This window comes from Brachycentrus maculatus, unplaced genomic scaffold, assembly GCF_059751285.1.
Source record: "Brachycentrus maculatus isolate JH-2025_06_01 unplaced genomic scaffold, ASM5975128v1 h1tg000700l, whole genome shotgun sequence".
In the NCBI taxonomy this organism is placed as follows: Eukaryota; Metazoa; Arthropoda; class Insecta; order Trichoptera; family Brachycentridae; genus Brachycentrus; species Brachycentrus maculatus.
Window position 1 is genome coordinate 248802 of NW_028281432.1, and position 24913 is coordinate 273714.

Below are 24913 nucleotides of genomic sequence, written 5' to 3' on the forward strand. Positions count from 1 at the left end.
AACTGGCCTTACTATTTTTATTCGATTATTTTCGTACTCTGATTATTTTCATTCGATTATCCCGTCCTAACGAATTTCGTTTTTAATATCAGTTACTTTATTTATTGATTGGATTATTTATATAGCGTCGTTTTTGTGAGAAATCACTTGAGCACTTACAATATAATAAAACCCTTACCGCACCCCAATGGTGCATAGGGCACTGCTTCATATAAACGCCTCCGTAGTGTAATGGTCAGTACGCTCGGCTACCGTTCTGGAGGTCCCGGGTTCGTTTCCCAAGGGGGGTAAAAATAAATATAAGTGATTTTTTCACTGTAATATTTATTCAAAATTACCATGGACTGGTACCTGAAGCGGAGGACTGATCACCTTTCCTTCATGTATAAACGATCAAGATAACACTGCGTTTATATGACACAGTGCCCTATGCACCATTGGGGTGCGGATAAGGGTTTCATTATTATTATTTTTCTGTGTGCATTTTTCACCCACTTAAACCGCTAAAAAATAAATTTAGTAACGTTCAAGTCAATATTATCAATTGGTTAGCCATTTATGTTTCTTTTGATTTTCCATATAATCAATGTCAGTCTGATTCTGTCGTTTCTTCTTGAAGCGATTTATGTTATTTGCTGGCCGATTAAATATAGGGTTTTTCTGTAGGGATTTTCCACCCCCCTAAACCGCTCGTTCGTTTTATCTATCGGACGCAGGAGACCCGCCCGTCACCCTTCTCTTCTGGCCACAGCCGTGACGTCGCGATGCTGCTCCCAGAGGGCGCCGCCATGAGGCAGAGATAGGGTTGTTAGCTGACGTTTTTAATTTCTGACATCTCAGCACTTTTTAAATCCATCCGCCCACCCTCGTCTGACAAAAGCGCACCCCTTTGCTGCTAGCCAAGCGCCGGCGTCTGGACGTCTTTGAGAGATTTAGACTTATTGTGGTTTTAGAATTCAATATGGCTATAGATATCCGATTATTGACTATTCCGACCATTATTATTATATTTGATTTTTTATTATGTCCTTAGTACTAATATTTTTTTAATAAAATCACAAGTTAATACAATAACAATAAAATACAACTTAGTAGACTCAAAAAATCAGCGTTTGATTTAACATTTAAAACATAAACAAATATTTTTGAGTTTTTAAACTTTCGTGTGAAGATTGTTCTTCGTTTTATACAGGTAAAACAACGCGTTACTTTAATATAAGAATAAAAGAACACTTGTGATGCCTTAATAATAATAATATTTCTGAATTTGCTGAACATATATTAAATAAAAATCCTTCTTTTATTTTAAAAATGGCATTGAAATACTACATTCTAATAAAAAAGTAAATCATATCATATTTTAGAGATTTTGAAAATTAAAAAAAGCCATAAAACAAAATTGAAATATTATAAATAATCAATTAAATTGAAGTAACAGTCCTATTTTAGATATTTTTCCAATTTCTGTTCCTAAAATATCTGCACAGTAGGTTTTTGTGTTTTTTGTGTGTTCTCCACTTTACGTATGCGTGCGCAGCTTCATACTGTTTTTTGGGTGATTCCATTAGTTGTTATTTGGGGTTGCTATACAATGAATAATAAAAATAACATTTAAGATTTTGTGGATTTAAGATAAGAGTGTGTGGAAGTTTTTGGTGAGAATTTTTTTTAATGCTTTTGATTTAAAATAAACCCCGATGATGACAAGGTATTGTCTAAACCGGTAGGTTGAATTGTATTAGTAAAAAAAGTTGTGAAAACAAAGTTAATTAATTTTGTAAAGATATCAAAAAGTAGTGTTTGGTTTAGTGTAATGGTCAGCGTGTTTATCTACCGTACTGGAGGTCCCGGGTTCGATTCCCAGGGGGGGAGGTGAAAATAAATATTAGTGATTTAACACTGTAATATTTATTTTATATTACCCCGGACTGGTTCCTGAAGCGCTAGAGTGATCACCTTGCCTTCATGTAAGTAATGATCAAGATAACACTGCGTCAATTTGATGCAGTGCCCTATGCACCATTAGGTGCGGATAAGGGTTATAATTAAAGTGTTTGGTTTAGCATTTAATACATAAATTAATGTATTTAGGTTAGTACAGCGAGATCGTTGGCGGAGTGTGTGTGTTTTCCGTGTAGTTTATTTAGCGAGCATCTCGATCCGTCATCTCGCCGGCCGCGGCGCTCGTGGCGGCGCCATCTGTGCTGATTAATCGTGAACGACCCCACCTCCGTCCAATTAATCATCATTTCGCGTTCCTTATAACGGCCGTGTGGCGATTAAGCGAACACTTTTCTAGCTATTGAAACATTTTCTCTCGGCCTTTTGTAATGCGTGAAATTAATTCGCGCTTAAATACTGACCAGCATATTATAGTATCTTACACACGTGGAAGACAACACACTACACCACTTTAGAAATATTTTTATTATTTTTTGACATCCGTAAATCTTCTTCATCTTTGATGAGATGTCAGAAAATAATATGAAAATAACTCCTGTATTTGGACACACTCAAAATGTTTATTATTATTTTAAATGATATTAAAAATAATTTATCCCTCCTGTTCCCGACACAGATTCAAATAAAAACATATTTAATTGATAAGAAGTAACAAAAATCTACATTTGGAGATAATCCAGATTTGTGAAGTATTTCTACACAGTCAAAATGTTGTAAATAAATTAACTGGTTAAATTATAAGCTAAAATAATAGAACGAAAAGAATATTTTCTAGCGTTTCTCATGTATGTGATTATAATCTAGGATTTTGACCTCACATAAAAATTAAAAAGTTTGTGCTCAATAAAAAAGATTCTTTTATCTCAGCAATAGATGTCTCTAGAAAACTTCTAGTCAATTCAAGCAATATGTTTCGAATTTGAAAAATATATACATGTATATAGAAGTTCCAAGAATTTTAGTATTTTGGTTGTCAATCATGGGTAGAATCAGTGAATGTTACACGTGTGTAAAGTGATCACTTTAACCAGCTTATGATGGTTGTAAGCTCCGTAAATCCCTAGACTTTAATATTATTCTTCATTTATCTTGAAATGTCAAAAAATATATAAAACATTTGACTTTTAATACATTCTTCAATAATTATTCCGTTTTCCGTCGTTACGCACCCGGCTATGTACTAATCCTAAGTCACGTATTTTAGAAACTTTGTACCCGTTGACTTTACTGCTTCTGAAATTCGGGCTCTGTATTTGATCCACTATCATTAATTATCGGATGTAATTAATTAAATTGGATTATTCTCCTTCAGGAGACGTTTGGCATTCAGACAGAATGACTACGGTCCGTACTCTGTACAATCGTTGCCTACGGGATAGAATCCTGTTTGGATTTCGATGAGCTATGATTCAGCCTTTGATAAGGCATTACATTTTATTGCAAGCCAGCCAATTAATTCTGTAAAATGTATTATTAAGTCTCGAATCCCGCCCACCGCACCGAATGATTGGGACGTAATTTATTAAATAGGCTTCGTGGAGCGAACCAGGGAACTGTTGAACCCCCCGGTCGTTGGTACCACTGACTTCAAATGTACATAAATATTATTCGAAATTATACAGAAATAATAATAAAAAAAAGGAGTTTAATTTTGAGTGGTATACTTTTCAGAAATCGTAGTCGTACAGGAGAAAGTGACCAACTAACAAAACGTCAAATGTTCAGGAGGGCCATTTAAGTCACTTTTGATTGGCAAAGAAAATAAACATCAATGCAGTTAGTCATTTTAACAACTCAATATATATTATATTTTCAAGTTTAAAATCCTTTGGGATTTTTTTCAGGGCAATATTAAGCTAGTAAGATATCAAATAGTCAATGATCACGTTTTTGTACAAAATGCACTTGGTCATTCTCCTGTGTGACTACGTAATATTGCCTTGTAGAAATAGTGATTTTTCTAAAGCTTTTTTATATTGTATTTTTTTCCGTCATAAATTTTAATTTACAAAAAAATACTAACTTAATAACTGAATATTCCTGAATGCTCCTGACCTGACCCCTTTAAGTGTTTGAAACACTTGATTATACCAAGTTTTGTGATCTTCTTCTGCTTCGATAACTAACCACATTAAATTTTTAAGAAAAAGGTATTCAGATGAAATTTTAAAATATTAAGATGCCTGAATTGTAGCGCTTTAGCCTTAATTGTATTATCTTTTTGTTTTTATACAAAATGTTACTATTTTTGATTAGGCTTATATTTTTGTTTTTAATTATTTTTACAGTTTTTCTGTACTCTATCACCAAATCGACGAGCCCATACGTGGACAAATGGATGAATTTATATCGTAACTGTAAACAAATTAACGTCATCCAATATTTACTGCCAATATCTCTCACTCCTTTCAAGAACGTCATAAATAAAAAAAACTTGATTTTTCAGGAGAACGTTTTTAAAGTTTAAAAATACAATACAATGTATTAAAAATAAATATCAAGCCACTTACTGAACTATTCACTCTGCCACAGATCTTTTTAGGTAAAACCTGAAGGTTTTTTCTCCATTTGAAAAATATTAGTATATTTAAAAAAAATAATTAAACAATACCTTTTCTTCGAAATGCAAAAACAACGCTTTCTGCCGTGTAGCGGGTAAATATTAGGATAAAAATATGCCTCTTTTGCTGGGATATAGTACATTTTCTGGGCATTCCGAAAACATTGTCGATTTTTGATTTATGACGTTCTTGAAAGGAGTCAGCGATATGTGATGCTCACAACTTTATACTTTTATTTAGTTTGTTTGAGACCGGGTTTATCGTAATGGGTTTTTCACTGTATTATCTGTGCCGAATCAGACTGAAATCAGACTGTCGCACTCTGATCGACATTATTTTAACACGCCGGATTAAACCAGATTTCCTGCATAATTTTGACATACCGGTCTATCATTTTTTCATTATCTCACCCGCATTTGATTATATTGGCGTTCTGAAAATGCCTACTAAATAATACGGTTGTACCGACTAAATAAATATCTTACTAAATTGTATTGTACGTACATTATTGTATTACGTAATTTATCGAGGTATCCATAAATACAAATCAATCTGAGCAGGTAATTAATATTACATATATTTTTTTAAAAGAGATATATTTGTGTTTTTATAAAACACTGGTCCCTCAAGCGTAGGATTGATCATCTTGCCTTCATGTAAGTAACGATCATGATAACACTGCGTCAATACGATGCAGTGCCCTATGCATCATTGGGCGTGTAAGAAGAAGAAGAAGAAGACGAAGAAGAAGAAATGCTGCAGTTTTTTTTTCAATTTCTCAATTTTTTTTCAAAAATTATTTAAAGAGAAATATTTGTATTATTTTTTGACATCTCATCAAAGATGAAGAAGAATATGGAAGTCTGGGCATTTACGGGGCTTACGACCGTCATAGGCTGGTTTAAGTGATCACTTTACACACGTGTAACATTCACCAATTCTACCCATTATTGACAACCACACTACTCAAATTCTTGGAAGTTCTATATATATGAACCAATTTAGAAACCTTGTTCATGAATCACTAGAACTTCACTAGAGACATCTATTGGTGAGATGTAAAGAAGCTTTTTATTAAGCAGAAACTCTTATATTAGTATGTGAGATCCGAATCCTGGATTATAATAAAAAAAAAATATTGTGTTTTTATTATTTACACAAATATTTCAATTTCATACTATTTCTGTGAGCCTAAGCGGCTCATTATTAGAAATAGGTATCGAATTGTGGTAGAGTGGGTTTGAACCGAGAAACTCCGATTCAAGAGTCCACGACAATAACCACGGGACCACAACCCGACACATTATAATGTCTACCGGTTTCAAATGTGTACTTGCGTAAAAGCATCAACGTACTATGTTACATTTCGTGTAAGTTTTTCGCAGATACTCTGTAGCACATTTTATAAACTTTATAAAATAAAACAACTTTGTTTTAACCATTTTTCCAACCGGTTTCAACAAGAACCTTGTCATCATCATTAGAATTTAGTACGTAAACACTGATGATTACAAGGTTCTTGTCGAAACCGGTTGGATAAAGTGTACCAATAAAAAGTGGTTAAACAAAGTTGTTTTATTTATAAAGTTTCTTATGTTACAAGTTCCATGTTAGGTGATTATTTCGTTATTGTTAATTTTAACATTTATTTTTGCGTAAAAAACTTTAAATTATATTTGAAAAATTAATTTTCTGTCAATTTTTATCGAATAAATCAAGCCAATACTAAGTAATATATACTAAAATGACGCAATTTATTGAATCCGTTATCAAATCACATTTCTCAACCGGATTCGTGTTTCATTCCGCATCTCCACGTCACGAAATGTGTAAATTGCGTTATAGAAAGTAGGCGAGGTGATGCGTAAATAATTTCGGAGGGAAAATCGGTGCCATTTTCGTCTCGCGTTACGCGCCGGAGTAGGCGCTAGGAATAACAGTACTGCCAACTTGGCGGGCGATAACGCACTGACCCGAGAGGTGTTCCCGCCAAAAAACCGGTTCACACAATAATCTATGATCACTCCACGTCCGCTATCCAGATGGAATCAACTCATTTAACCTGTTGGCACTTGCGGAAATACAGTGAAACTTTATCTATAGATTCATTTACCTGTCAGTATGGACGTAAATGAACGTCAGTGTGAATTTTCCTTAAAGGAGTATCGATGTTAATGAACGTCGAAGTCCGTCTGGCAGTTAAATGATGTAACTTGTATAGCAATGACATCTGTGGATATTTGTGTGTAATTCTGTCATAATTGAAAAATATTTCGTATAGGTGTTTTTTTTTAATGAAATTATTTTAACACAATTTCTATCTTCATAATACAATGATTTAATGAAAAAAAAATTTTTTCATGTAAAAAGAACCCACTCCCCAGAGAAGGTCGGACATCAATTTTTACTACTCCCGGAAAGGTTAATTTATTATTCACTCACTTTGTGGTAAATTCTATACAATTTTAATTTAGGTTTTACTTGGTAAATACCACTATTTCTTTAAATCTACTGTGCCACGTGTTTTGATGCATTCCGCATCATTTTCAAACACCGTATGTGAAGCTAATTCCAAATTTTAGATTTGGGTCTTTGCGACGTTGAAGGTTGAAGAAGCGTCAATATGAATATGACTAAAGCCTCACACCTATGTCTATGTTCCCACTGATAAGAAATATAAAAAATTAAATAAACAGCTCCTACCCTCTCTTCCTATCATACATACTTCATAGCACTGCGTCAATTATATGCAGTGCCCTATGCACCTTTGGGTGTTGATAAGGGTTTTAAGTAAGTTTTTTAGAATATATTTTTTTTAAACTCCTTACCTTTCCATAACTCTTTTCATTTCAAAACCATATACTTATTTCCAAGAACAACTTATTTTTTCAATGCAAAATCGGTGTTGTAAGAAAGAAATAATCAATTACGTCAAATTTTACCTGGATTTAGAGAAAATTAAGATGCGACTTAACGAATACTGGGCCTTAATGTAATGTAATATGATTTCGAGGCTTTTGTACCACTTCTTACGCAGTGTCCGCCTCCGTAGTGTAATGGTCAGTACGCTCGGCTACCGTTCTGGAGGTCCCGGGTTCGATTCCCAAGGGGGGTAAAATAAATACAAGTGATTTTTTTCACTGTAATATTTATTCAATATTACCCTGGACTGGAACCTGAAGCGGAGGGCTGATCGCCTTTCCTTCATGTGTAAACGATCAAGATAACACTGCGTTTATATGATGCAGTGCCCTATGCACCATTGGGTGCGGATAAGGGTTTTATTATCTTACGTACAGTACAACGCTGTTTGTTTCGGTTAACACGGTAAAATTTTATATTCAACAGTGATATCCTTTATTGATTCGATTAACTTAAATTGAAGACGGGACTCGAGACATTTGTGGAAAACCCTGCATAATGCAATACTGTGTAATATTTTACCCAAATTTTGTATACGACGATTTTACGCATCGATGTTCACCACTTTTCCGAGTGCAATTAATCCGGTTGAATGCACAATATTTTCTGTGGCATTCATCCACAAATCGTCTTAAATTTTATCCCGTCAGCGGGAATTTCATCTCGTCGGAGTCAGTGTGTGCCTTTTGTAGCCGCTGAACTGATCGCGAATTATTTTGCTTTTAAAATATGGGCGTGTATTTTATATTATACGTAATCTACAAATAAAACGATTTTCATTTATTGATTCCGCAATCGCTCTTTGGTGATATCTATCCATTTTTAAATTAAGTATTAATTGGTAAATACCACTATTTCTTATTTTGGTAGTGTAAAGGCAAAGCGGTTTATCTGTCTCAGACCAAATTTTACAGGAGAGCAAAAACAAACTTGTGAAATTAAATAACTCATTTGTTTTATGTATTTTTATATGTACATATTTTAATAAAACTAAATAATTATTGCAACAACATCTATATCCTTTTGCCAGATTAAGGAATACATTGTTTCAGTCATTTTGTGGAACAAACTTATAAAATGAAAAAAAAATTATAGATATACCTCTTTGCCATTACACTTCTTATTTATTCAGTTAAACAAGTGATTTGCATTTATATATATTAAATATTAAAATCAAACACTGATTTGTAGAATCTATTAAATTATATTTTATAATTTAAAAAAGTAATAATAAATTTGTGACAGTAATTTCGCCTTGATTTTGCATTTTTAAACTAATGTGAAGATTAAATGGACTGCCTTAACCTTATAGCTATACAATCATTACTGCACATATTATAACTGTTACATATGTAGGTGCCTAGAATTGTATAGCAATATAAGGATCCTCAGTTTATTTAATCTTCATATGAGTTGGAAAATGCAATAACACGGAAAAATAATTGTCACAAATTTTATTATTTTTATGTGTTTTTAATGCTAAAATATAATTTTGTGGACTCTCAAAATTAGTTCATTTATTGTAACTGCGGACAGTTGGAAGAATTCCATTTTTAATTTTTGGGTAATATATCCAAAATTAAACTAGGTTATTGGATTGAATCCTACTTTTATTTAAATAAATACATTGGTGTATATTGTGACGCGTTTCGTCTTGTCAAGACATTATCAAACGAGATTTGTCTTACGAAACGCGTCACAATATACATCTAATATATACATATACATTACTCCGTAGTGTAATGGTCAGCACGCTCGGCTACCGTTCTGGAGGTCCCGGGTTCGATTCCCAGAGGGGGGTCTAATAAATATAAGTGATTTTTTCACATTAATATTTATTCAATATTACCCTGGACTGGTACTTGAAGTAGAGGGTTGATCATCTTTCCTTCGTGTGTTTACGATCAAGATAACACTGTTTTTATATGATGCAGTGCCCTATGGTTCGTATAAGGTTCGTAAGTGCGATAAGGTTCGAAAAAATAAATATTTAAGTAAATATAGAAGTCAATCCAATAACCTTGTTTAATTTTGGATATATAACCCAAAAATTCTTAAAATTGGTGTCTGATTTTAATATTTAATTTATAGAAAACCACTTGTTTGCCACCCCTGGAAATGACTGCGAGATATTTTTAATGAAGCGCCGTGGAAACCCAGATACTACGCCCTGCTTACAGGGGTGGGGATCAGGGGTGGGGGTAGTTGTTTTTGGTGCCGAAATTACATACTCTTTATCGGGATGACTCTCACATTTGGCAGGTCAGTGAGCCGATGAAAATTTCAGAATGACATCCGTATTCTGACGCGCTCGTCAGCACACGACTAATCGTGAATTCCGGTTTTTCTAAAAATTATCCATGTACCGAATTTGGGGTTTATCAATAGCTATATCAAGGTATCGATAAATTTAACTTTAATATTCATTTTTTCATTAATTGACAGTCAATCGGCAGTCACTTTGTGGTGAAATGTATCCATTTTTAATTTAGTAATTACCACTATTTCTTAAAATCTATTGTGACACGCGTTTCGATGCATTCCGCGTCATTCTCAAACACCGTATATTTTTATTCATGTATTTGTATTCAACACAATATTTTTATTTAATATTCATGACAATATTTTGATTGTGTCCAATTTTTCATTTACCAAATTCTTGGTTTGTTTCCGCTTAGGAGATTTTTGGATTAATATCTTGTCGTATGTACCATGGATGTCGGGGTATTTTTTGTTCATTTATGATATTTAACGATACATTATTTTATTTTTTGATAAACGCCTAAGAACAGTATGCAGAACCCATGACGAGACGTTAATTTACCTTATAAAAAATGTACCTAGAAATTACAATTGATAAATTAAATTTATTATGTAAAGTAATATAACCAATAATTAAAGTACAGTTGAGCACATTTACAGGGTAACATAGAATGGTGGATGTTATACGTGTGTAAAGTGATCACTTAAACCAGCTTATATAAAGCGCCTTTGAGGTGATTTCTCACGCAAACGACGCATTATAAATTATCCAATAAATGATAATAATAATATATCACAAATTCAGTTAAAAAACTTTAGAAAATTAGGTTAATTTTATGTGCACAAATTCTGGGTTTTGTCTTTACGAAAATGACGCTTATATACAATATATAAATTATCTAATAAGTAGGTAATAATTATAATATAATATAATATATTTTTTTAATTAAACACTTGAAATAAACCACTTAATGAATTACTTAACCGCCTTCTCTTGAGGAGTTTTACGTGGTTTCCTCCCAGCAATGAGCAAATGCTGAGAATTTCCCGATTGGCCTACACTAGATTATCCCTCCTGTTCCAAACACAGATTCAAATAAAACGATACTAATTTAGTTAGAAGAAACAAAAATCCACTAGAAGTTATTACAAGAGTTTAATGTTAAAAAAATATCAACATGTCTTTCTGCAAAGTTAATGCCGAATCAATAAATAATATAACATAATTAGTTATTACTTTAGGAAATAAGGTTTTTGTATTAGTTGTTTCAAACCGTACTGTTATTTTCTATTACTGTGTTATTTGAAAAAAACTCAAGTTGCGTGTCGTAGAACTTGAATCGAAGAACAATGATAATTCTAGTGCAGTTTTCTGAGAAGCGCTTGGTTCGCTTCTCACACAATAGATAGTATTGTTTATTGTACGGAACATAGTGCCCGTATCTCGATCTGTTCTTGCCTTTTGGAAGCCCGCTGTGCCGCGGGTCAAAGGCCAGATCGATCCAATGCGATCGGGAATCCAATTACACGAATTACATCCACTGAATAACACTTCGTGTGTTTCGATCTTTGATCTCGCTCTGGGTTAGTTGAGTGTGTGCAGCCAATTAACTTGATTCCTTATTTTTTCGGTACTTGCGCACTAATTTCGGACACTATTGATTATGTATGGACTACACTGGACCCCGAATGTTTAGTCCGTTATGAATATGTCCGTATTCGTGGATTATCCTCCAACCCCCACCGATGCATTGTGAATTGTAACACCCCCTCCCGCCACCTTTTTACGAGGCTGGGTTGAGTAACGTTTTCATGGATGTCCCCTTGTTTATCTGTAATTTTTCCTTTCCCGTTAGTTTGTTTACTTTTCCACGCTTTTATACTAAAGCGCTGTACGAACTACACCAAAGTGTGCATGCATTTTTATACACAACAGATGCAATTGTTATCGTACATGATAAAAATAGTAAAGGACATTGGTAACATTAACTAAGCTAGGACACAGAATGACGAACCCTCTTCTAGTGGAACGGAAGGTCTGCTGATGACAGTCAACAGTCCGCCTTCTCCTGAGGAGTTTTACGTGGTTTCCTCACAGCAATGAGCAAATGCTTAGAATTTCCTGATTTTCCCACGCTAGATTATCCCTCCTGTTCCCGACACAGATTCAAATTTAAACGCATTTATTTAGTCAGAAGAAACAAAAATCCATTTAATGATGTATAAAACTTGTACAAGCAAGGTAAGTGATAAATGGAATTCGCATCTAAAACAAAAGGGCAATAGATGCGTAATTTACTATTCACTTCTTGCCTTATTCAAAGCTGATTTTGAAATATTCATATAAAATATGTGGCAAATACATAATTCAATAGTATATTTGATAGAGACGAAAACATCCCACTATTCCGATGAATTTCTTCATCGTACGAAAATAGTTTCCTCCCTTCCACTCTTATTTTCCGAACTTCAATTTAATTTCTAGGGTTGATTAAAATATGAACCATCTGTCGTCGGGAATTCCTACACTAGAAAACTCCGAAATGAAATGTTCGGAACGCCTGTGTCTGTGAACAATGGGCAACTTCAGAATTGCGGTAACTGTTCCCATAAATTCGCGTTAATATTACAAATTTCCCGAATTCCAGGTACCATCCGAGCCGTGTACATCTGTTTGTTGTTAGAATAGTAGCTAAACATAGCAATACTAGCGAAGGGAAGGTGGGAGATACCATCAACTCCCGTGTAACGGCAATCTTATGGGCTCATTTGTAATTCTAAACGATGAATCCCGCGGCTGAAAGATGTTTTAATCTGAGCTCGTCTTAGGCTTTATGTATTATGATATTGTTCCGCGTTCCATATTTTTTCCCCCCGAATTTACTTACAATCTACTCTGACGAACAGTTTTCCCGAGTAAAATAATATCTCGTTCATTATTAGTTTTACACCGTTTCGCGGTGTATTTGCAATTTAATCTAGATAAATTGCTAATAAAATCCGGCGCTAAAACAAAATCCGCGTCTTCAAAGAAACGCGAGTTTTTTCTCGTTTTTATTGGGTTATATATCGTGGGTATACTGACAAAAAATGTGAAAAAATGAAATTTTGACTTAATGATGCATATTTTATGAAGTTTTCAACGTTCTTTAAACTGGCAAAATACACTAAGTACTTTGAAATGTCATATATATGTGATTTTAAAAGTAAATTCAACTTTATGTTCAATAGCGGGTATTTTATGCAGGCTAAAAGCTTTAAATAACAGGGATTATATAAACAGGGATTTTAGAGTTTTTGCCAGTATACCCACGATATTATTTTTTTATTTTAACTTCATGTACAGAAAATAAATAAGTACATTGGCGGGCTTATTGCTAAAGAGCAATATTTTCATACCAACCAAAAACAGACATATTGATCGAATCGTTTAATACCATATATAGCTGTTTGCAATCAGAGCGTAGATAGTACTTGAACATTAAAAAAATATATTATAATAAGGAAGGCAAAGGAAAAAGGGAGTTTAGGGAAGGAGGTAGAAGGAAAAACTAAGGGAGGAGGTTTGATGGACAGTTAGGATTCTAATGATAAATAGTAAACGTCTCAGACGTTTCTTAAAGTTATTAGAGAAGGTGCATTTTTTACAAGGAGAGGTGAATCATTCCATAGTCTGGCCACTTGGACAGTATTATATCCACGTAATAAATGTAGTCGCCAGAATCTGCGACTCTTAATGAATCACGCTCCACAGAACGAGGATTCCTGGCCTGAGAATTACAGTTTCACTCACATTTTTATTAACCAACTAGTTTCGGCAACAACCTGTTGCCCTCTTCAGGGTTTAATTAATGAAACTAGTTGGTTAGTAAAAATGTGAGTGGATCAAAACACAAAGTATTTTTATTTCTCGAAATAATATATTAATATGATCCACAAAGTTAATGCTTTCAATATTCAACACAATTACAGTTTCAATTGAAATTTGTCGGATTCGATTAGCGCTGCGCAGACGGACTAATCGGCCGGCCGCTGGTGGCGCCATTCGGCTTGTTGATCACTCCAGCCCCCCGTGGGGCAGGCGGCTGCCATAGACGACACACGTGCCTAGACCTCTGTAGACGTCTGTGGACCTTGTCGAAAATAGCGTCTTGCTTTTCGGTCAAATCTTCGATACTCTCGAAAACCGATTATTTTCTCACTACTTACTATTTACAGAAATTAAGGCTGAGATATCAAACTATCGCAAATTTTCAATTTCAGTACGCGAACTGCAGCGCTAGGTGCCGTTTGTCTCTCTGCAATTTAACTGCAGCGCTAGGTGCCGTTTGTCTCTCTGCAATTTAAAAAAAAAGTGTATTTTGGAATACTACTTTTTTTTTAAATATATATATTTTATACTCTACCACAATTTGATACCTATTTCTAATAATGAGACGCTTAGGCTCACAGAAAAAGTATGAAAGTAGTTTTGTAAATAATAAAAAACACAAATACTTTAATTGAAAAAAGAGGTAAGTAATTCGAGATTTTAAAACATCCACATTAGCGTTTTCGTCGTAATAATATTGTTCTTATGTTGACCCTGTTGCACCAATTAATATTCTGTCGCTTCTGCCCCATTATTGAATAAATTATTACCATAATATTATTTTTTGACATCTCATCTAAGATGAAGAAGAATATGGAAGTCTGGGCATTTACGGGGCTGACGACCGTCATAGGCTGGTTTAAGTGATCACTTTACACACGTGTAACATTCACCAATTCTACCCATTATTGACAACCACACTACTCAAATTCTTGGAAGTTCTATATATATGAACCAATAGAAACCTTGTTCTTGAATCACTAGAACTTCACTAGAGACATCTATTGGTGAGATGTAAAGAAGCTTTTTACTAAGCAGAAACTCTTATATTAGTATGTGGGGTCCGAATCCTGGATTATAATCACACACATGAGAAACGCCAGAAAATACCATTTTCATTATTATTATTTAAGCTTATAATTTGACCAGATAATTTATTTACAACATTTTGAGTGTGTCCAAATACTTGTTCGCAAAATCTGGATTATCTCCAATTACAGGAGTTATTTTCATATTATTTTTTGACATCTCATTACCATAATGATTGTCAGTCAAAATTGTGTTTTAGATAAATTCTTGGATTGAACCGTTGTGAATTAAGAAGTTCTGCCTTTATAATGTACTAAGTGGCGAGGAACAGTAATATAACCACCATTGTTTTCGTTAGTTAGTATAATGCGTTTCGTATTTAGTCTAATCGTTTTATTACGCCTACTTTATTGCTACGCTACACACTTCAAATTATCCGGCCGCATTTTTTTGTAAATATCGTCCATTCAACTCTTATTTGTTTGTGCTACTTGTTGGTTGGTCGGATATTATTCTCCCGGTATTTAACATATATCGCCCACTCCTTTCAAGAATGTCATAAATAAAATAAAAAGATTTTTCAGTAGAACGTTTTTAAAGTTAAAAAATATAATACAATGTATTAAAAATAAATATCACGCCACTTATTGAACTTTTTATTGTGCAATAGATCTTTTTAGGTAAAACTTGAAGGTTTTTTCTCCATTTGAAAAATATTTAGTATATTTAAAAAAATACCTTTTCTTCAAAATGCAAAAACAACACTTTCTGCCCTGTAGCGGGTAAATATTAAGTTTAAAATATGCCGCTTTTGCTGGGATATAGTACATTTTCTGGGCATTTCGAAAACATGGACAACTGAAAATTGACGATTTTTGATTTATGACGTTCTTGAAAGGAGTGAGCGATATATCGCCCACTCCTTTCAAGAATGTCATAAATAAAAATAAAAAAAATTCAGGAGAACGTTTTTAAAGTTAAAAAATATTTTATTATTAGATTAAAACCAATATTTTTAGCTTTTCCACTTTTTTATTTGACCAGCGACCGGGTTTCGTCGTTACCGACATCATCAGACTGGTGATGGACCAGTCTGATGATGTCGGTAACGACGAAACCCGGTCGCTGGTCAAATAAAAAAGTGGAAAAGCTAAAAATATTGGTTTTAATCTAATAATAAATTAAAAATGCAATTCCAACACGAAGTGTCAGTGGATAATATAAATCTATTAAAAATATAATACAATGTATTAAAAATAAATATCACGCCACTTATTGAACTTTTTATTGTGCAATAGATCTTTTTAGGTAAAACCTGAAGGTTTTCTCTCCATTTGAAAAATATTTAGTATATTTAAAAAAAATACCTTTTCTTCAAAATGCAAAAACAACACTTTCTGCCCTGTATCGGGTAAATATTAAGTTTAAAATATGCCGCTTTTGCTGGGATATAGTACATTTTCTGGGCATTTCGAAAACATGCACAACTGAAAATTGACGATTTTTTATTTATGACGTTCTTGAAAGGAGTGAGCTATATGTTCACAGTACAGTGGAACCTCTCACAACGAGCACCTCTCATAAAGTGTAATTTGCATTACGACAAAAAATGATAGCGAAAATGTTCCCTTAAAGGCTCAGTATCCATTAAGTCGCAACTTAATTTTCCCTAAAGCCAGGTAACATTTTACGTAGTTGATTTTTTTCTACCCATAACATACATATAGTACAGTGGCGTGCACTTATAATCAATTAGGGTAGGCAGTAGACATAGGTTGTAAGGTAAGCTGGGTACTACTAACTAAGGTAGACAGTAGAGGTAGGTAGTAAGGTAATCTAGGTACTACTTAGTAAGGTAGGGTAGGTGCTGGTTGCGTTTTTATATGTCACGCGGGTAAGTTAGCAGATGCACTGCTCTTCTGCCTGTATTTGAGTACCTACATAGAATGCACAACTGCATAACTGCGTTGGATACTTTTTACTGTGAGGCCAATGTATGTGCTTTTACCGCATCGTTTCTAGTTTACTTAGCGTATTGGTTTACCTCGCAGCCGTTCTCTAGTGTTGCCATTTGCCGCTGGGATAATCATTTGAATCTGAATAGTCAACAGGGCGGTGACATTCGTCTGAGTTGTTATTTCGCATGGACCCGAGAGTAGGCCTCAGCCGTAAGCATTATTCGCTGCCGGGTACCGAGTACGGTAAGTGCACGTTCAATATTTGCATATGACAATTGTACAGTGGGAGAGGGGATCAGCTAAGTGACATTTACGTAATAATAGCGACAGATCGATTAAACTAGATTCCGATATACACTTGCATGTAAATAAAATAAATGTGGTAAATGCTTAAGTTGTTGTTTTATTATATAAAACGCAGTTCTACCAATAAATGTCAATACAAAACTTTTAAAAAAGTTTAAAATATATGATGAGTTGTCAGAACAAATGAATAATTATTAAACTAACTAACTAACTAACCATCACGCCGCTTCTCCTCAGGATGAATAGAACGCCACACCATTTTATCTTTGCAAACATTCTTCGTCTCTCCCACGTTCACATCTTCATTATTTCGACTCCTAACCTGACCGCTGTCAAGTATTTAATATACCTGATCGTGCCAAGTTTTTCTCAGTCCTCTTTGCTCCTTTTTTCCAACTACATACGCCTCATAAATCTGTTTTACTGTTTTTTCCTCGCTCATTCGTTCCACATGTCCAAACCATATCAATACACCTTTTTTTATAGTGATTAAGGAGTGTGTAATGAATTTGACAGACAGACGACTTGAAATGCTCGGCTGTCCAAACTTAAAACACAGTAAGGGACATTTTTTTTTGTAGTAGGTTTTTTTTTGCATTTTTGGACTAAGTATGTAGAGTCTACTTAATCCATAAATGCAAAAAAAACGTACTACAAAAAATGTCCCTTACTGTGTTATAAATTTGGACAGCCGTGCTCTCTGTCACCATTTCTAACTTCTAGTAGTTAGATTGAGATGATATTTAGAAAAACAAGCATTTGTTTCCAAAATCATTTCCTTTGTCTTGTTTCCTCCAATTCATCCATAGTGAAGCGCCCTTGAGGTCGTAATTTACGAAAATGGCGCTATGTAAATTATCCAAATTTATTTATATTTATTGAATTGTTTTTATGAATTATCACTTGATAAAAGGATGGAACAATGTAATTTATTGAAAGTTTTGATTTATTACGAAAAAAAAAAAAACAAAAATATTCGACGCATTGCTTTGGTCCAAAGGCTTCGGAAGTCAACAACATCACACTACACACATGTATTTTATCGAGCGCAAGCATCTTGGTGGCTGGCATGGCGTACCCTTTGATTGGGTTATGGAAATCATGGGCGTGCAGCTTTGTGGCTAGGTACTTACTACTTTTGTCCGCAAAGCGATTGCATCAACCTCAGTCTGTCAGCAAACGCAGGGCCTTTTCATTCAGCTTAGTTCAGCAAACCGTTTGTCTTCATCGTTCTTGTGGTCGCATAATCAGTACCGGAATATGATTACATATTATACTTAGAATTGAAAAAAGGAATTGTAATTTTTTTTTTTTTTTTTAAATTTTAATTAATTTATTTTTTCATTTCTTTTAATCGTTATTACTCTTTTATTAATAACAACCAAATTTCTATTCTTTATATATGTATTTAACCTGCACCCTTATTTGTTTCTGTAAGTTTGTCCGCCTCCGTATTTTAATGGTCAGCACGCTCGGCTACCGTTCTGGAGGTTCCGGGTTCGACTCCCAGGGGGGGGGTCAAATAAATATAAGTGATTTTTCACTGTAATTTTTATTCAATATTACCCTGGACTGGTACCTGAAGCGGAGGGCTGATCACCTTTCCTTCATGTGTAAACGATCAAGATAACACTGCGTTTATATGAAGCAGTGCCCTATGCACCATTGGGATGCGGATAAGGGTTTTATTATTATTAAGTTTGTAGATGAAAAACTTTTGATGGAAAACATTCAAACAATTTGTATTGCAATGTATTTTTTTTTGTGATATGTTTTTCATTGTTTTTAGAACCATAAATATTTTTTTTTTTAAAGTTACATATCCCTGATAAGATGAGAAATACGACAATACTTTAAGTGTGTCCAAATTTTTGTTAACAGCACTGGGTTTGTTCACATAGGAGATATTTATATATTAATACCATGTATCAATATATGAATAGCTACATATCTATTGCGTATGTTTTCTGTTTTATGTGTGAACTGTTTTTTTTAACTATCGGGTATTTATTTTCCAATGGAATGGCACTTATTAAACCTAGATGACATAACTAGCATACGAGTGACATTGTTACTAAACATTCGTAAAAAATACGACATATAAATAAAACGGGAATAAATAAGAAAATGAACAACTTTTATTATTTTAGAAGTAATTGTAACTTTCTTTAGGTTTAATAGATCATGAAATAATGAATAAAAATAAAGGTACAATAGGAAGGTACTGTGAAGCAGGGGGATTTTTTTTAGAATAAATATTGGAACTTGACTCTTTTTAAATATGAATCGAAAATATATTTTTGTTCATATTTTTTAACTCCTTACCTTTCAATAACTCTTTTTATTTTTTTCTAATAAAAACTTAGTTTTTCAATACAAAAACGGTATTTTAAGCAAAATTTTCATTAGGTCAAATGTAACATGGGTTTAATGAAAATTAAGTTGAGATTTATCGTATATTGGGCCTTAACAGTGCACAACTTCTATTTTTAACCCTTATCGGCACCCAGTGGTACATGGAGCATCATTTCTGCGCTTCAAAATTGCAAAAGTTAAGGAGAAGTGAGTCTTACCGCAGTATATTTAAGTGGAACAAAATAATACATATATTTTCCTTAAAAATATTTTTTGGTTGTATATATTAAAAAAGATGTTTTGTTACCTGTATTATTTGCGTGTCTACAATTGTCGACGACTGCCTTGTAAATTGGCAGTGCTACATAAAATTGAATTAGCTGTAAACGATTTGCAAATCCATGATCCGAGAGCTGCTCACACGCGTAAAATGATCGATTTATTAAATTACGTTTGCATGAGAAAATTCTGCCCGCTTTGACGGATCAATGGCTTCTAACCGGAACATTGAAATTCTCCTCTTCCGAAATGCCCTTGAAGCATCCTAATGTAAAAATGCGAAGGTAAAAAAAATGCTTATCTGAATTGAGAGATCTACTTTTCCGTAGTTTGAAAGTTCCCTGCAATTCGAGCCGGGAATCTTTTCCAGGGTTAACGCAATTTAGTTTAATGAAAAGAACCGAAAGGATCTTTTGTGCCTTTGTCATCAGTTTTGCGAACCTTAAATAATGAAATGATTCGATTTTCTGAGACTATAACCGTCCTAAATAGACCTTAGAAACGAAATTACGATTCCATGGTGACACACTCAACGTGTAATTGGAGCGGGAAGAAAAGTTCGCCTTTCCGATCCGACTTACCCCATTGGAGGGAACTGGAGCTAGCATCATTCTCCTAACGCGAACCAGGGGTAGGGGGCTGAGGTCATATTGTATGGAAGCCGACCGAGGGCTAATCAATCCGTGTGCATTCTGGCGCGATGATAGAACGGAACAATTGTATTGCAATCAATCACTGAGCTTATTTATAATTATCGTGTTATCCTAAGTTTAGAAAGAGACACGTTTTTACACCAAAGACGATATTAATCATAGTACTCCTTGCCCCCAAATATGCTCGACAATTAAAAAAGCGATAGTATAAAGTACCTAGGCATTATACTTGATAGTAGTTTAAAGTGGAAAGTGCAAATAAGCACTATGGTTAAAGAATTAGGAAGCTGATCTATATATTTATTAGGCTAAGGAATATTCTATCTTTAAAACATATCCGCCTCCGTAGTGTAATGGTCAGCACGCTCGGCTACCGTTCTGGAGGTCCCGCGTTCGATTCCCAGAGGGGGGTCTAATAAATATAAGGGATCTTTTCATACTAATATTTATTCAATATTACCCTGGGCTGGTACCTGAAGCGGAGGGCTGATCACCTTTCCTTCGTGTGTTAACGATCAATATAATACTGCGTTTATATGATGCAGTGCCCTATGCACCATTGGAGTGGATAAGGGTTCGAATGAAATAAAATATTATGTTATTCAGTCTTGTTTTCATTTATGTCCCAAAATGATTAATGGAAATTTCTTATCGGGAATATTATAAATGCAACTTTTGTATGTAATATGTTTAAATAAATAAATATTCGAACGCCCATCACTGATTTGTATGAGCTCATTACGCCGCGGGAGCGCTTCTTGGTTCCTCCGTTCCTTGATTCCAGGAATCTTCCCCGCTACACGTCCCTTTATGGGATATGCGTTTGTCTCCGAGAAATTATACAAACATTACGACCGTGTATAAGTCATGTCGCGGAGCAAACACGATAATGGTAGAAGTTTGCTTTTCCGCGCTCGGCTCGTCGTCCGCCATTATGTCGGAACGGAGTGCCCCCCGGCCCCCGGAGCTGGTATTAGAGCGCTTGTGCACTACACGGAATTTTACTGTCCGGTTTTTTACGGTCCGATATGGCACGTTATATAAATACGTTATATATAATAAAAAAAGGACAAGCGCACTAGCCAAACATCCGTTTTTTTCATGCTAACCGGACTGCCGGACAGTAAAATTCCGTGTAGTGCACAAGCTCCCATAGTGCACAAACTAATATACTTATACATTTTTATAGCGTGCCATATCGGACTGTAAAAAACCGGACTACCGGACAGTAAAATTCCGTGTAGTGCACGAGCGTCCATAGTGCACAAACTAGTATATACATTTATATGGCGTGCCATATCGGACTGTAAAAAAACGGACTGCCGGACAGTAAAATTCCGTGTAGTGCACAAGCGCCCATAGTGCGCAAACTAGTATAAACATTTATATGGTGTGCCGTAATGGACCGTAAAAAACCGGACGGTAAAATTCCGTGTAGTGCATAAGCGCCCTCGCCCGTTTCGAGAGTTCCTCCCAGATAAAGTAAAGTGTGTATACGCTCCGATATAATTACGACTCCGCGGGCGCGGCGGTACCGTCGGGACGCGACGCTATACCCCCAAAGATATGGTTTCCTCTTTGTTGTAAAGCCTTTCATGCTAATAAGCCATTAAGCCAGACGTAGCTCTCGGTAATAAACCTCCATTTGGCCCGTACAGGTGTATTATAACTAATTCAGTGTTTTGACTCGTGCGCGATAATAATCCCGATTGTTCTTGTGCGTGGGGCATTCTCCCCATATCTGGCGCGCGATCTTATCGGAGGTGCCGTTTGTTTTATCGCTCCAATTCTGCATGAAGCTTGACTTTCATAGATCTTCGAATACAATCGAGTCTCGCGCCCGAAATGAACCATTATTCGCGACTCTTAATTCTTCATACGATTTATTCGCATTAAAAATTTATTTCATTTAAATATTTACATTTTTCAATTCAATTAAATTTATTCAATAATTAATATATACATTACAAACTAACATTTAAGGCGTATACATTAAAAAAAATTTAAAGTAAGCAAGGAGACTCTTGTTAAATGTGTAGAAGAATCCCGCTTCGGAAAACTCCTTCGGACACATGGAACAGATCAGTATCCAATGTGATATTGTTCAACGTAGCGGTAGCTCTTCCTACAGGCATAACCATCGGCAGGTTGGTCCTGTGTATAGGAATCTGAAACAATCTATGCCGACGCTGTCTTAGGTAACTATCGGGAACATACAGACCAATGCTCCGGATAATTTCAGGATTATCGATCATACCGCGCAACAATCGAAAAAAATCGAAAAAAATGCGTAGATATATTACATAAGTCACTAATATAATTTTCTTTACTCATTTTGGGACATAGGATTAAGGTTAACAAGACTGAAACACAAATAAGAAAACACAGGGCAAAATGTAAAATATAAAACAATAAAAGGTATAGTAAACAGGTATTTATAAATTTAAAAAAAAAACAAGTTTAGTATAAAAAAAAAACATAAGCTAAGAAGAACGGCCAAAAGAAAAATGAGTAAATATAACTAATCACCAACACAAATATCTTATACACAGTAAAAGTCTTTTTTTCAGTTCATTCATTTTGGATCCCTGACTGGGTACCTATTTTTTTTTAAATTTATTTATACGGTACTATTGTACCATTTACATAATAAGAATAAAGAACACATCAATTCATCAAGTTGTTTTCGACTACTTTCATGTTATAAATGTTATATAAAGAATAAAAATAAAATACAACAATAAAAAAATATATTTTATTTATTGTTTCGGCATCAACTTTGTGGTAAGACATGTTACAATAATTAAAGAAAACACTTTGGTTTTTACCACTTGAGTTTTATTATAGACTACATGTTTCAGAAGTTAAACTTCCATCATTCAGGTCTGTATAATAACTAAAGTATAAAATATAAAATTTTTCTATAAATAAGGAGAGGGGAAAGTAAGGGGAAGGGGTTAGTCAAGGAACGGAGTTTGAAAACAAAGGAAAAATTGAAAGCAATGGCGAAGAATTTCGAAACAATATATTATTTAATAAATTATTATTAGAATTCAGGTTTTTTTGTATTTCTAAATTTTCAAGATAATTCATAATTTGGCCTTTATATGTAACAAGGTGTAATAATTTTAATTTATGAGAGTGAAATGAGTGATTAGTATCTATTATATGATTTGCTAATTCCGAAAAATAATTACTAACAAATATATGTTGTAAAAATAAAATATTATGTTGAAAGTAAACAATAACATAAATAAACTAAATTTTCAATCAAAACGTGACTTTCTCTGGGCCAGGAATAAATCAGTTAATACCAATTTACATTTATGAAGCGATATATTGTATACATATATGTTGGTGGCATATTCATTACTAGTGTTTTGGAATCTTAGTATAGGAGTATTATAGGAGCTACCGTCCGAGCATTTGGACAGTAAAATAAAGTCGATGTTCTACTAGGCCGTGGCCATTTTATATATGGCAGGAAGCTGGTTAATTTGGTTATAGGCAATATATTGAAAGGACCGTACTTCAAACTTAGTTGTGTTTATCGGCTCCACATGTATTTGATTATTTCCTCTTGTATTATAATGATGAATTTCTGTGTCAAAAATAAACCTTTATTCGTATCTCTTAATTCTTCATACGCTTTATTCTCCTCCTATTTATATTAAAACGTTTATCGTGTCTACAATTTTTTTTTTCTTATATTCTCAATATTATTAATATTTAAAGCATTTACTTTGTGGTTAGTCATTTTTACTTATTTATTTTTTTACAAAAATGTTAATAAAATTAGTATATAACCACTCACCGAGATTTTTACGTCTACCGGTTTCGAGACGTACCCGTCTCTTCGTCAGGACCATCACTAACACAGCATGCAAACAATACTACCCTTCACCACCATAGCACCATTTACACACTCAAAACTACACAAAATGTCTAACACATGCGATTTTTGGTCGACCCGAAGACCAACATGCACTATAGTTTTCAATACAGACATGCGCTACGAGCCGAGGTTAAACGTATATTAAAATTAGACTAGGAATCGAATCTACTTATATACTTGTAGGATGAGTGGAGTGGGGGGGGTTCGAATTGGATATTGACGAATCGTGTTTAATCTATGTCGAATCAAACAATGGACTATATGTAAAATTTATTTGGTTGTTAATTAGAGAAATATTATTTTTAAGTGCTTTCCTAATATAAAAAATCTCCATATTATTTAGTTTTAACCCTTTATTATTAGTGTTTAATATTTTTACTCCCGTGTCTTTTTTGAAGACGTGATTTGATTCTATGAGGTGATTGGCAAATTCGGAGAAGTTATTATTGTTTAGACATCGTATGTGTTCTTTTATTCTGGTATTAAAATTACGCATTTTTAAATTACGCATTTAAAATATTTTTTTCCTTTGTTTCAGGTAAGCGTAACAGCCGATCATAATATTTTGGACCCGAATGTATGTAATGTGGTAAGCATTTTTACGCGTTCTACTCATTGAAATTGTTTCCAATAAAGCCCGAACGCTAACTAAAATAAAACAAGTTCAGAATACGTAACACGGCTTCCCTTGAATTTCCAGTTTCCATATCCGGTGGTCAGTTGAAGATTTCATTTCCTTTACGTTTCCAGTTTATTCCACCATATGTATGCCATGGTATTATAATATACTATTGGTCTTATATTGGAAACTACCGTCTCTGTAAACTTATTCCTGTATGAAACCTTAGAATGTTATTTTC

At 34.1% G+C, this 24913-nt stretch overlaps 1 protein-coding gene across 1 annotated transcript in view; it reads left to right on the plus strand.

Moving 5' to 3' along the window:
• LOC148300524 (max dimerization protein 1-like) overlaps positions 1-24615 on the plus strand; it is a 235217-nt gene extending 210602 nt beyond the window's left edge. Inside the window, exon 4 of the mRNA XM_088274658.1 lies at positions 24592-24615. Within this exon, the coding sequence (XP_088130784.1) occupies positions 24592-24595 (4 nt within the window). The 3' untranslated portion in view covers positions 24596-24615. The remainder of the gene's footprint in view (positions 1-24591) is intronic.
• Positions 24616-24913: the final 298 nt, after the last annotated feature.